The sequence below is a fragment of the Solea senegalensis genome, unplaced genomic scaffold, assembly GCF_019176455.1.
Source record: "Solea senegalensis isolate Sse05_10M unplaced genomic scaffold, IFAPA_SoseM_1 scf7180000013645, whole genome shotgun sequence".
NCBI lineage: Eukaryota > Metazoa > Chordata > Actinopteri > Pleuronectiformes > Soleidae > Solea > Solea senegalensis.
The window spans coordinates 23,844-38,623 of record NW_025320858.1 but is presented as its reverse complement, the minus strand read 5'-3'; the positions used below and the strand labels follow the sequence as shown (position 1 = coordinate 38,623).

At 38.1% G+C, this 14,780-nt stretch overlaps 2 protein-coding genes across 2 annotated transcripts; both read left to right on the top strand.

The window, feature by feature from the left end:
* Window positions 1-2,779: 2,779 nt before the first annotated feature.
* LOC122760437 (lactoylglutathione lyase-like) lies at window positions 2,780-6,919 on the top strand. The gene is made up of 6 exons (XM_044015542.1): window positions 2,780-2,933; window positions 4,356-4,438; window positions 4,651-4,791; window positions 4,956-5,023; window positions 5,313-5,402; window positions 6,511-6,919. Exons 1-6 carry the CDS (start codon window positions 2,865-2,867, stop codon window positions 6,600-6,602), a joined length of 543 nt encoding a protein of 180 aa, XP_043871477.1. The 5' UTR covers window positions 2,780-2,864; the 3' UTR covers window positions 6,603-6,919.
* Window positions 6,920-8,164: 1,245 nt separating this feature from the next.
* LOC122760439 (lactoylglutathione lyase-like) lies at window positions 8,165-13,611 on the top strand. The gene is made up of 6 exons (XM_044015544.1): window positions 8,165-8,484; window positions 9,574-9,656; window positions 10,195-10,335; window positions 11,305-11,372; window positions 12,167-12,271; window positions 13,267-13,611. The coding sequence occupies exons 1-6, from the start codon at window positions 8,416-8,418 to the stop codon at window positions 13,413-13,415; spliced, it is 615 nt and encodes a 204-aa protein (XP_043871479.1). The 5' UTR covers window positions 8,165-8,415; the 3' UTR covers window positions 13,416-13,611.
* Window positions 13,612-14,780: the final 1,169 nt, after the last annotated feature.

Here is a 14,780-nt window from a genome sequence, read left to right as displayed (position 1 = left end):
ATAAACCTGTAGAAGATACCTGACAGCTGGGCTTCTATCGTAAAATCATTTCAGTCCTCATGTAAACATTCACACGTCATATCCGTGTGAGATTAGTTCACTGATCAAACCTGTGTGAATTTGTTAATCCAAAAATCTGTTTCTGATGGAAGCAACAAGTACATTTAAGTAGAGGATGAAGTTATTTAAGTATGAAATGGTGGTAAAATGTAAAATCACATTATATTGAAGCTCAGTTTAGTACTGAGACCAAATAGACAGAGGAGTCTAAGGAGTCATTGAGACTCTGGGTGTAATGCAACCATTTTGTTTTATAAATTGTTTTATTCTGTTTGTCTTTTAAATTGGTCTCAGGTTTTTATAGACTGTCAATTATATTAGATGTTAGAAAAAAATAACAGCAGTGGCAGCTGCAATATTTTACTTAGGCCAAAAGAACACAGCCAATATTGTCATCTGCTGGACACAGACAGTAATGGCATAAAGTATGTTAGTAGCAGTAATGATGTATGTGTGTGTGTGAGAGAGAGATAATACTCATTGTTTATTATTCATTAAACAATAAACATTATTTATCTCAGGGTTTTGATTAAACATTGAGTTCTTTAACATTAATGCCCTGAGTTTACATTCAAACATTGAATTACAACATTAAAAAGAACAATGAATAATACAGGGTTGGCATAAAAAAAAAAGACAAACCATTCAAAATGATGAATTAGTCTGAAAAAACTATAACTGATAATAAGCAATCAAAATGACATTAAAATCACTAGGTTAAAACAGCAATATTTTGTATTTTGCTCCATGTATACACTGATATTCATGTATTTTTAGATACCTCTCAAGTTTTATATCAATATGAATATTAATATTGCCACAAGCATTAAAGATAATCAGTTTATATGTTGAGGTACTGGTGTAATCAATTTGAATAACAAGTAAGTGTTCTCTGTGACGAGAGGAGTACGTAACAGCATCGTGTCTTTGATGCTCACAGAGCGGCTGGATTAGTTTGAGGTCATGACGCTAAAGGCTTGTCCGTACAAAGATTCACCACAAATCCCTGCTGATGACTCAACACAGGCCACTGTGATGTCAGTGCAGTGGCTCAGACGTCTGTATGCATGCGTGTTTGTGTGTGTGTGTGTGTGTGTGTGTTCTTGTGTTTGTTACCTCTTAAGGACCCTATTCTGCCATAAACACTGACCTTTTCAGGACTCACAGAGACTCAAACCTGATCCTAATGAGAACCTTGTTTCTGATGAACTTGTTAAATTTAGAGCTATGTTTTGAATTGTGGTTATGTTAAGGTGAGGGATCAGACTTTGTTTAGGCTGTCCAAATGAATAGAAGTCAATGACGGAATCTTTAAAAGGGTAGCCATGCCAACCTGTGCGTGTGTGTGATGGCTGTAATGGAATGATGTCTACTCCTAACACTTGATGTAATTTTCAAATGTGCAGCTCGCCAGTAAATGCAAACAGCTTACTGACAGCCACAATGTCAGATGGAGAATTACAACCTACAAGTCAGCCAAGTTGCTCTCATCCATCGGGTTGTCAGTAAGACAACATGTGCTTTTATGAACTGCAATAAAACAAATAACATGACCCAAATTACTTTGTCTGTCCTCCATGCATACACGACGAGTACAATTGGTAAACCCATCTTATTTAATGTAATTTAAAGCCTCTTCTTGACTGCAGTGCAAATGTGTGGCTGTGCTTTTATGAAGCAAACCTTTAAGTGTCTCAAAGTGACAGCCATTAACCTTTATTTATGCAGAGTAGTTGTACACATCAAACACATTCTATCCAGAGACAAGGCCCATAAACCATTGAGGAGATGCTTTTCAGTTTTTTCCCCTTCATGGGGTAAAACTGAAAGAATTTTGGTCAGCACGGTGCAGTAACATAGTAACAGTGTGGTAATAATCCTGTAATAGGGAGGTAATGTTGTGATGTTACTATCATATTTCTAATGGAATGTCCAGCTTGGTGATCAAAAAGGGTAATATTGTGATAATAAGGAGAAAATATTAAAAATATTGTCCAGGCAATAACCTTTTAATGGGAATTACTATGAGCTACCATTAGTGCAATACCACACACATTTCTTGTGATAAATGTGATATTAAAAGTTGAAATTCATCCTTCCCTATATCCCTTATGTTACCATTTAGATAATCTATGTTAGTCTAGCACCACATTAAATACTACAGTACAACTACTGCATGATATGTTCAGAGTACAACAGAGACCTGTAGTGGTTAAAGTGGTTACTGCAATTCCAATTTTCCAATTCAATTCCCAGTTCCTGTAGGCAGTAAGTCAACTAACTGATTTCAACACCTATAAAGATAACAGTATCTTGTGCGTGCAACTTAACTTGTATGTATCCTTTGCAATTTTTTTACATTTTTTAAAAGGAAATTTGTGAGAGAAATTGATCAAATACTGCTCCACCATACAACTATTTTGTAGCAAACTATTGCACAGAAAATGTAAGCTTTAAAAGTTAAAGGCGACATAGAATGCTTGTATTTTTTTTTGTTTGTTTGTTAAAATTCAATGGCATTTTATCACTTTTTAAAAATGTATTACCTCTCTGCTCCGCAAGATGGAGAACTTGTCTAATGTAGTTTTACTATTTTGTACATTTGACTTCCTGTTCTCTTGTTTGTTTATTCCAAAATAAAACATGGAAAGGGTAGGTACATTGTAAAAAATCATACGGTATATCTTAGTCATTGTGACTTTTATTTTGAAAGCTGGCACCGGAAACCTTTCTTGTTTGAACTCAGAGCTGCTGAGTCCGTCCGGCCAAGCAACTCAGTCCACTCTTGACGTCTGTCAGTAAAAATGAGCGACAAAGGTCTGTCAGACGAAGACGCCGCAGCAGCTTGTAAAGATGGAGATTCTATAACCAAGGTAATATCATTTGTGTGACTTAACATGCTGAACTGAACTCACACGAACATAAACCGCAAACCAAAGCCGACAGGCCGTTGACTCCCAACTGCTCTGTCAAGGAGCAGTGCGTCCATTATCGGACAGTATCGCTAACTATTTCTTTACTATTTCTTTACTATAACCTGTGACTCGGTTGTGCTAAAGCGCGATCGACTACTTTTGTGGTATATATTTACGATATAATCAGTTCAAATATGCATTTTAAAACAACTTATTATATACATCACAGGTCGGTGTAAGCTAGCTGCGTAACTCTACAACTGTAGCTGATGCGCCTTCGCGTGAAAAGCAACTATCAAAAGTTATCGGTGAAGTTTATCGATCTGCACATGACGTGAGATGAGCCAGTTCTCTGTAGAGTGTTGGTATTTAGGCGCGGTCACACCTGAAGAACATACTCCAATCCTACAATGGCGAAAAGCAGGTGGGGCTATACACATACACACAGTGCTAGTAAAGCGAGTTGGACTATGGCTGAAGATGCCAAGTAGCATCCATGAAAAGTGTCAGAGGTGGATTCTAGTACTAAAAATAAACTTGCACGTTCAGTGGGGTTGCATAATTGTAATTTAATCATGACCAACGAGGTATTTAAATATTGAAAATGAACGCGAAGCAAATTAAGTGCACCCTAAACCCCTGGCTGGCTAAACATGTCTGCTTCTGATTCTGCTGCTGTTTTCTGGACAAGACAATAGACAACTTACCAAGTAACTTAAGTATAAAACTGAATATTGGGCACTGTCTCTTTCATATCTTCCTCTGTGTGTGTGACAACATTTCAATGATGTCTCTGAAAAGCTGTTTATAGAAGACTGCCAAAGCGAGGCATCTGGGCATGGTTGTTTATTTTTTACAGTGTCAAATTTGTTGGTTCAAACATTATCATAATACTCAAGTTTATTTTGTCTAACTGTGTCTAAGTAAACACAGTGACAGGCAGGAGGCAACTGAGATGCTTCTTATTCACTTTGAATGGAACATGTGGGTCTGTTGGTTCACTTTGTTCGTATTACGTACTTCAGAAGTTGACAAATCTTAACTGACCCAGCAACAGTGTCGGCCAATCAAAAGGTGTTTAGCCCAAACACTGCAAAGCACAAACAGAGCTATTCTCCCCATTCCTGATGTTTTTTAGGTGTCTGACAAAGTGCACCCAATCATTATCACTTTAACAACATTACCAACTCTTTCTACATGTTCTACCCTAACCACAAGTGATATGATTTGCAAGGTACCATGATTAGAAGTAGTAGCACACTCAGTTGCTCCAGCTCTCATCTGACCTAGTAATTCCGTTGTGCAATTTGGGTTGTAAAATGGCAATAAAGATCCTTTACTTTACTTCTTTATGTGTCTTGTTCTTTGTTTTTGTCTCAGGATTTCAAGATGCAACAGACAATGCTGCGGATCAAAGATCCGTTAAAATCCCTGGATTTCTACACCAGAATCCTCGGCATGACGTGAGTATTGGTGTGTGGGCTTCAGGGCAGAGCAGTCAAAATCAGTCTTAACTGGTTATTGGAACAACATAATTTGCAGTGCGGTTTAAGGGCTTTACACTGTTGACAGTTTGTAAGTTGTGTTGTGGGTTGTTGAGATTTTAGTTTCGTATTCATGAAGTGAACTTGGTGACTCAAGTGTAGTTCTCTCTTTGGTGTGCAAATTCTCACAGGCTCCTGCAAAAATTCGACTTCCCCCCTTTACGTTTCTCTCTCTTCTTCTTGGGCTATGAGGACAAAAATGATATTCCTACAGATGTGAAGGACAGGACGGGCTGGACCTTCTCTAGGAGAGCCACTATTGAGCTGACACAGTAGGGGTCTACAGCCTGTTTCTAAAATACACATGACATGTATATATTTAACTTTTTGCTGATTCCACTTAAGTGTATCAATGGTTAAATATGTATAATATATGAAAATAGCTTTTCTGCTGCCTCAGTGATTAAACTGACACCTCTCTCTTCCTGTGTGTCAGTAACTGGGGCTCCGAGTCTGATGAGAGTCAGTCTTATCACAATGGAAACTCTGATCCTCGAGGCTTTGGTAAGATTGCTTCCCTGTTGTACAGTCACAGATTTAGCACCAATGATGCTGCATATACAAAATGTGGTAAAAGAAGGCATGTCAGAGGTTTAGTGAGTAAAATGTGTTATCGTTTATGTCTCAAATGCTCTATTATGGACCAACGAACAGTTTTACTTTTTAGAAAAAGACATGCAGAACACATCAGTGAGGAAGTTACATGTTAATGTAACATCGCACTGAAGCAAACTCTGCTAATGTGGAAGTGTCATGTGGATTCACGGTCGCTGTTTACCTGACATTTTGACAGGACACATAGGAATTGCTGTCCCTGACGTCACTGCCGCCTGTAAACTGTTTGAAGAGCAAGGAGTCACGTTTGTCAAGAAGCCAGATGATGGTAGGATGGAAAAAAATGCTAATGACTATAATGATTTGGCACAGTGCTATCAAATATTATTAGATTTATAAAACAATGACACTCTTGCTTGGGAAAAAAATGCTTGTGTTGGGGAAATGTTGTGGATTTGCTTTCCTCCAGTCTGTCATTTACATTCAGAGAAGAGAGTTTATTGTCGAAAAGGTTTCTTTTTTTTTACTTATTTTTCCATACTGCGTTTGAAAAGAAGTGGTCAACTATTGTTTAGACTGCAGCCCAAATTGGATTTTTAAGCGTAACCAGATTGTATCTAGTTTGATTTTTTTGGGCAGTCTGGACAGCTAAAAAAACACATGAGATCTGATTTCCCCAAAGTTGATTCAAACCACATTCGGTGGTGGTTTCAAATGCAATTTTGATCAGATTTTTACAGAATGGTTTCAATCTGAATGTCTCGTCGCTCGGATAGGACTTCCAAGTGTCTTCTGCATCCCTTGCAGCGCAACTCGAACGACAACATTAACAATGACGTAGCAAAGGAAGTTAATTGGAGGCGTGTTAAACAATATTGTCACAGTGGAAGTAGTTTAAAAATCTCCACATAACCATTTGGAACAGAAACAGGCACAGATTCCTGTTGTCTATTTTGTTAAGACTACTTGTTTTTCCAGGGTGTGGCCTGTAAATTTAGAAATCCATGTGGAAGACTAGACTGTCGATAAGATCTGATCTGATCACTTGCAATATATAATGTGAACAGTTGGTCAGGAAAATCAGATTCTAATCCAATATGCTTACAAATCTGCTTTGGGCTGCAGTCTTAACAAGACCTTAAAGACTTGCACCAGGAAGGTGCAGCTCAGGGGCCCCTTCCTCACACCTCACATTTGTTTCCCTGCACTTCGATTTCTTCTGTTGTTTACAGTAGTGTTTTGTTCGATGTGTGGTCTCTGCTGGTATAAATGCCAATTACAGAGCATGGGAGGTCCAGAGAAATGACTCAAAATGACTGATTAATTGATTAAGAAATTCTGAGCGGCTGTTAATCGACTAACGTTAACACCCCTAAATTTAAACCCGAATTTAATGTTTGTTTTCCATCCTCCTCCCTCCTCTGTGTTTTTCTCAGGTAAGATGAAAGGTTTGGCTTTTATTCAAGACCCTGATGGCTACTGGATCGAGATCCTGAGTCCGAACAATATGGTGTCCATTACCTCGTAAAGAAATGACAACGTGCTGCCTGCTGCATTGTGAACAGTCCAGACCTGCTGTGGCTTCATTAGGAGAGCAGAGCAGAGTGTTGAATTTAGTATCCTGTGCTTGAGAGTTTAGGGAGAAATGAAGCAGCAAAGGTTGCACAATGGCAATCAGTGTGCCTTTGCATGGGCTGGACGAATATTGCAAGTTCCTAAGCAAATAAATTAGTTATTTTTATGAATTACAATTACGTAGTGTAGCTGTTTATCTGCCATCAGTTTGCATGTATTCAGAAGAAAAGTGGTGTTACTGTGCAATAAATGGGAGCGTCACCGATCACATGAAATGGATCTGTCATTTCTTTTGGTTGAGAGCTACACGTGGATGAAGTGTGAAGGGCCACACATTAATTTGAATGCTCATCATAGTTTCATATTGTTTCCAAAGTGTGTTTAATTAAACCTAGTCTAAATGCAAACACGTCTTTAAATGGAAAACATTTAAGAGAATTGTGTGTGACCTGTGACAAACTAGTGTGAGCTTTTAACTAGAACCAGTTTTATAAAGATCACCTGAAATGAAAAAAAAGAGAAAACCGTAGGAGCAAGAAAAGCAGTGGTGACAGGGACCTTATAACATTTTAAACCAGCATATATATATTTACTGGTTTAAAATGTTAAAAAGTCCTCAAAAGATGGTATGAAGGTTATGACAAAGTAATGTTCCGCAATCCAAATGTGCAACCAAAAACTAACGTTAGGTTAAATTTCCATATCAACCACAGGAGAACCTAGGGGGGAACCTTCAGTGAATGTTCCCAGAACATCCTGGGAACCAGCTGGTGAATTTACTGACACTGCATTTCCTGTGACTTAATTCAAAATGAAGACATGTTGATTGGTCAGGTTGATGCTTTTAATATGAAGATGCAGCAGTGAGAACTGAGATGTTTGGTCTCCATTTACATAGACTTACTTTAATGCTCTGCAGACACTGAGCTTCATCATTATGTCTTCTTTTATTTGATTTTTAGGGAGCAGCTGATGCCATGTGTGGCTTAGAGATGAAAACATCATTTTAATATGTACTTTTGCTTAAAACAATCTAAGATGTGATCGCAGTGTCTGTTGCTCTTTCCCTACTGAAGATCTGCATTTGTCAAAAGTACCAAATAACCTGTATGTGGCAGTGAGCGGGTCTGTCCTGCAAATCATTTCTTTGAGGATTTCCATGGAAACGGTAAGACATATCACACACTCCTTCACATATATAATATTTCTGATTGAATGTAATGTTTATTCTTTTATATTTAACATGATTGATGACACTGTACATTATAACAAAAAAATTGGTATGTCAGAATGTCGCCTTACTCATAAATAATGAAGTTATGAGTCAATGTAGCCCCCAATCAATTTCATGCGGCCAGTCAGTTAAAATAAAGTTATTGTTTTAATAATAGATTGATTTTCCACCATAAATACGTTTATACTGTTCTATTTATCGTTCCATATCAGAACAAACACTTTTATTTTGAAATTGTTTTAACTATCATCATGAATACTATTATTTCCATGTCTGTTTTTTTCAAAAAGTTGCACTTTTCTTCACTTGACGGACACCTACTGACCAAACCAGACACTCAGTGACAGTTTGTGACCCTGTGGGGTAATTCCCAGAATACCGCGACCGTGAAGTACTCAACATAGCCGCTAGAGGGCCATCTGACATTTGATGATTTCACACTCCCTCACAGACTTGCACCGTGAACGCGCCTGTGGGTGAGAGTGGACGTGGGGACTGGACTGGTCCTCTATGACTGACTGTGTCAGTGAAAATGGTCGACAAAGGTCTGTCAGACGATGCTGCGGCTGCAGCTTGTAAAGATGGAGATCCAATGACTAAGGTAAGATCAGTTGTGTGACTATAGAAAAGAGTTTTCTCAATTAAAGGCTTGTGTGTATGCAGGCACACAGGTGATCTCAATCAGCTGATTCAACTCTGTTTTTTTAAGATTATTGTGGATCATTGTGGACACACGCACACACAGTGACACTAGTCAATGTTGTATTGTTTAGAAACTGCAGCCTCTGATACTATTGTTATAAAACAATAGTATCTCCTTTGCATCTGCTTCACTTGTATTTGCTGTAGGATCACTGCTGTTAAACTTCATGAATAAGGCTTTTACACACTGTGAATGTGTTTTGTTTTGGACGGTGTGTGTGTGTTTCATGTCATCACTGGCTCTGAAGTTTTGCATCTCTGTATTCAGAAGTTATGAATTTGACAATGAGATGGATGGACAAACAATAAAAGCATGGATGTACATAAATGTATGGATGCGTTATAATACCACATGGGTTTTCTAGGCGTTTCTATGGACGCGTTAGTTGGAGGAAGGACATGGGGAAGGGGAAGAAGCTCTAACCACAGAGATAATGTTCATCTGTGAAACGCAAACGCACACACACACAGAAGTTTGAATGCAAACTACAAAATATCAGCAACAGCAACATTCAAAGTCACAGTGCTTTCATCATACACAGTTTATAAGACATGGAAGTAGTCTGCAGGTTTCCTCCTGAAACCAACCAGGAAATAAAAACATGTTGAATAGTCAACAGGGGGGGGTGACTCTGCTGGCAAAAAAACCTCAACCCTATTGAAAAATTTGTCAACTTAAACCTTTCCCTGGGGACTTAATGATCTCACTCGCTAGTTTCAGGTCTCAGTTGTGTAAATCACATTCCATGATGTCCGTGACCCGAGGACAACGTCAACATGCCACCAACCAAATTCGCAAATTTCACAGGAGTTCAGAATCCTACGAGTAACAACACGACAGTTTGCTTAATCCACTACTCATGGAATGACCTGTGTCTGCAACATATGAAATAAGAATGTGTATGAAACAAAAATAGTGTAATTTTTGTGTTGGATTAAGAGCACTAGTGCACACTGAATTAAAACATGTTATATACTGTATGTGTAGGATTTTATGATGCAGCAGACTATGTTGAGGGTTAAAGATCCAGTGAAATCCCTGGATTTCTACACCAGAATCCTCGGCATGACGTGAGTATGGCATAACTGTTGTACACTTTTGCACTTTTGACCTGTTTCTATCTCTGTGTGTGCTTGTCTGTGTGTGAAGGACTTGTTGAGACAGTTTCTTATTCAGAAACTGAACTTGGTGACTGATATCTCTGATACGCTAAATCTCACGGACGCCTGTGAAAGTTTTATACCCCCCCTTCTTTTAGAGGGGCCTCCTCTCTCGTGGGATAAGCTGATGCATTCGTATTTTCCTCCAAATAATAGTATTGTCGTCACTGAAACAGTGTTTTTCTTGGTTTTCATTCCAGAAGATCATATAAACCAAGATTCCCTCTCCCGTGTTTCTATGTAATTTTTTTTATTTAACATCCGAACATCACCATTCTCACTTTTGTTAAAATGCATGAAATCTTTTACACTTCTGACCAGAAAATCTATCTTCACTGCTTATTACATGTGTTACTCTAATCTGTTTGTGTTTGTTGATTTTCTTGTCCATTAAGCTGGCCTTGGTGACTTGAGCGATGTTTTCTCTCTGCTGTGTAAATTCTCACAGGCTGCTGCAGAAGTTTGACTTCCCTTCCATGCATTTCTCTCTCTTCTTCTTGGGCTTTGAGGACAAATACGATATTCCTACAGACGTGGAGGAGAAGACGGCGTGGACCTTTTCCAGGAGAGCCACTATCGAGCTGACACAGTAGGTGTTATAATGTTGTGCATCTCCAGCTATGAAGGTTCAATTGGATCTTTGATTTTCCTTTTAGAATCGATTCCTAGAAGCTCTAGAAGAAGTGCCTTCTTACATCTTGGATTTAATACGTCATTACCCAGCAACAACATCCAGGTCTGCTTTTTAATGTAGTCCTTCTTCTGCCAATACATTTGAGGCTTTTAAAATAAGTTTTTTACATTTGCCCTTTTATTTGATTTTAGATTATATTTTCTACATGTTTTAAGCTGCATTTTATGTCTGAAAAGTGCTCTGTAAATATAATTATTATAAATCACAATACATGGCATCTTTCATTTTCTATATTAATGCACATGGTTACTTTTAAATCAATAAGGTAATTATGAATTCCCCATTTTTTATTTTAACGTTTCTTTACAAATGAAATTGAAAAACACAACACAACACGCGTTGATGCAGAATCATGCACGTCTGCATCTTAGAAACAATTTTATCACTGCTAATGTGTCCAGATGTGTATAAATGATGAAAATGAAGAATGAATAAATAACAGACTAACAGACTTACTTACATTTGTAGTTATTGCTGCAGATTATTTAAATGTGTTCATCTTTTTATGCATTTTTCATCAATTGTCATGACCCTGAGGGGAAGGGAAGCAAATCAAAAAAATTAAATTAAATGATTTGCTTTAGTCAATCAAAAACCTGGAACCAGCAACTGGCATGATGAGACTGGATCTGGATCTGCTTCAATCAGCATCCAGGTGTAGAAGAGGAAGCAAGAGTTTGCTGGATGAGCCAAATAAGGATTCTCACATTCTAATTTACATTTTTTTTGTATTTTTACATATAATTTACATGTTGTTTAAACACAGACAGAAGGGAGGAAGAGGCGGAGGTCGTATGAGTTATCAAACATGTTTACATCTTCATTGTTTGTATTATTTACTGTCCTCTCTTTTCCCATCATCAGTAACTGGGGCTCAGAGTCTGACGAGTGTCAGTCTTATCACCATGGAAACAGTGACCCACAAGGCTTTGGTAAGATCTCATGTTTAGCACCAGAAATACTTCTTTTTTTTTTCCTCACAGACTTTGTCCATCTGTCCTGTTGTTGTAATTCTTTTTGGATTTTGGTAAAATTGCTCATTTGAACTGAAGGATGAACACTTTAGGATTTGGTGGTCAAAGTCACCGAGCTGCCTTCTGAATGTGTTTTATTTATTTTTATTTTCTTATTTGACCTTTATTTAAGCAGGTAAGTCGGTTGAGAACCAATTCTTATTGACAACGACGACCTGGCCAAGAGGCAACATAGAAACAGGGCAGACAAACAACGAAAAGGGGGATACATCAACCACATGTTTGAAGTGAAAAAAACATGCAGGTGCAACAGTCACCTCTCTATGTTTTTAAAAGAAGAGATTGGAATGAATGAAGTGAGTCTTGGTGTCTGTTGCGGATGATTCCAGTCAAGCTGAAATGATCAAAAATAGTGCAGACTTTTAGGGATGAGTAAGTTAGTAAAGCTGCTGGAACCAAGAGCACGACTGATGCTGTGGATATTGAGTAATGACCGACGATAAGATGGAGTTTTGTAAATGTGTGAGAGTGAAGGGAAGGGAGGGTATCCAAGGGAGCCCTGGTGACGAAGTGAATGGTTGTGTAAATGTGAATGATGAAGTAAAAGCGGACGACTGCCAAGCTTTAGTGTTTCCACATTCTTCACCGGTACAAATGAACTGTCCATGTTTATCTGTTACTGTGTACTATAGTATAACTGTCCTGTTGACTGACAAGTTAACAGCGTCTGTTTATTAACCAACGTTTGACAGGACATATTGGAATCTCTGTTCCCGACGTCTCCGCCGCCTGTAAACTGTTCGAAGAGCAAGGGGTCACGTTTGTCAAGAAGCCAGACGACGGCGACGATGTGAAATGTCAGTGAATATAAGGTTTCTCTTCAGATTACTGTCTGACAACCGCTGTTCTATTCTTGGTGTGAACACTTGTGGGAAACCCCTCCCCCCGATACACTGCAGGGGCATCGACATGGCTTCAGATCCTCTGCAGTGGCTCCTTGTAGCTTTGTATTTTTCAAAGTGAATCCCTCTTATTTAGAGGTCAAGATGATGAGTCACATCAAATGTCATATTGAAAACTAACCCAAACCCAACAAAAATTGTGTTTGTAATATGAGGAGGGCCATTTGGAGTCCTGTCCATCTTTCTATCCACATACTAACTGTACGCCAGGCAACTACATAAAATCCAAATATAGCTTTATTTATTTCTAGTTTCATTCATTTTCCACAAACAATGAAAGGACTCGGTCTACATCACTCTATGTTTAATTTTTTCTCCCTTTTATAAAAGATTGGTTATAAATAGCAATGCAATGTCAGTTTTCTTTTTGTAGTTCTTAAATTTCATAAATGCAACAAACTATTATTCTTTTACAAACATCTGTATAATATAATTTATATGTGATATTATTTTCATTTTATTTGGATGGAGAGGGGACAAAAATGGCTCTTTTCTGGTCTACAGTATGTGAATTGTCATAATCCCTACACCTGTGTCAATCCCATCAAACATTAAACACAACCCAGCTGAAGAATCCGCTTCTTACGAGCGCTACAGTGTGTTGCTGTTGTGCTTCTGCTTTGCCTCCATCATGTCTTGACGTAAACAAATCACTTCCTGTGCGCACTATGGGAAATGCAGCTATACTTACAAACATGTAGAGAGTTGTGGGGGCTTAATCAGCACAGTATTTGATGCTTTAATGTAGCAGACTTTAGATTCTAACAGACTTATGCACTACAGCTTTAACATGTTTCATTCATATAGTATATATATATATATATATATATATATATATATATATATATATATATATATATATGTTCTGTATCTGTATGTGTTTCTCTCAGGTAAAGTTAAAGGCCTGGCTTTTATTCAGGACCCTGACGGCTACTGGATCGAGATTGTGAGTCAAGAGTTGACGCCGCGTTACCTGCTGCAGAGCGAACAGGCCGGACATGATGTGGCTTCACTGGACGAGCACAACATCGAGGTTTAGTGATGAATTTATCAGCCTGTGCTGCAGAGCTGAGCAGAATCAGTTGCACAAATGCACTCCGTGTGTCTTTGCTGTGCTTTTATTGCACGTTGGTGAGCAAATCCCAACTACAGTGTAGCTGGTTGTGTGCCATCAATTTGTATGTTTTCAAAATAAATGAAAAAGGTTACTGTTTGATATGTAAATGTAAGCACCACATAATTCAGATGATTTTTTTTTGTTTAGAAACACCATAAAAATAATAGGTATTTTTGATCAAATAATCAAGGCCAAGCTATAGCAGTGGCCACACATGATTATTGGACTTGGTTCTTGTCTAACAGGTTATTAAGTCAATGTTGATCTTAAAGTCAAATCTGTTTCTTATTTTCGTTACCCTTATATAAATAACAGACTACAAATCATTCCACAAAATACAAAATTTGTAAAGTTGTTGAGGAATTCTCATTATGTGTGTTATTGTGTGTTCTTGCACAGTAGGTGTAGCTTTGTGAGGACTAAATGACTAAAGAAAGTGTATAAACGTGTATACACCATAGGGATTGAGGACTTTTTGGGAAAGTGAGGAAATTGTGGCTGGTCCTCACATCTTTTCAGGGCTTTTGGGGGTTAAGACCTGGTTTTAGGGTAAGGTTAGGGTAACCGGCTAGGGAATGCATTGTCTATAAAGCCCCCTCGTCATTTCTGAGTAATTATTGAGGTTACATGTAAGATATGAATTGTAATGAGATTATGGTTACAGTTAGATATTTACTGGTTACAGTCAAAGTATGATATAAGATTTGTTCTCCAACTTCCAGATTCCATTCAGTGCCTCTGACACGAGGCTCAGTGGTAGACTGAGTTGTCTTCCAGCTCAAGGTTCTTGGTTCGATTCCTGGCTCCACGAGTCTGTGTGCCGATGTGTCCTTAGGCAAGACACTTGACCCCACGTTGCTCCTGGTGGCCACCCATAGATGTGCTGTATAAATATGGAGTGAATGGCAAAACTGTAGTGTAAAGCAGCTTTGAGTGGCCATCAAGGCTAGAAAAGTGCTACATAAATATTTACCATTTAAACTTTTAGAAAAAGTGACATAAAGACTGAAACACAATATGGTCTATTAATAATGTGAACATGAAAGTGCTGATGGTTTTATCTTTATATTTTTATGTTTGGACCAACAGGCCTGCTGTGTATGATGTCAGCACATCAAACTAAAGTGTAAACATTAGCCTTCAGATTTTATTCAAGTACTTACAACATTTTGAATTTATCACATTTTAAACCCACCCTATGTTGGCCTATTTTACTGTGACACTGCAAAGTAACATTTCAGTTCAAAGTGCAGAGTATTTTGATGGAAAAGAGGAAGCACTTTGGCA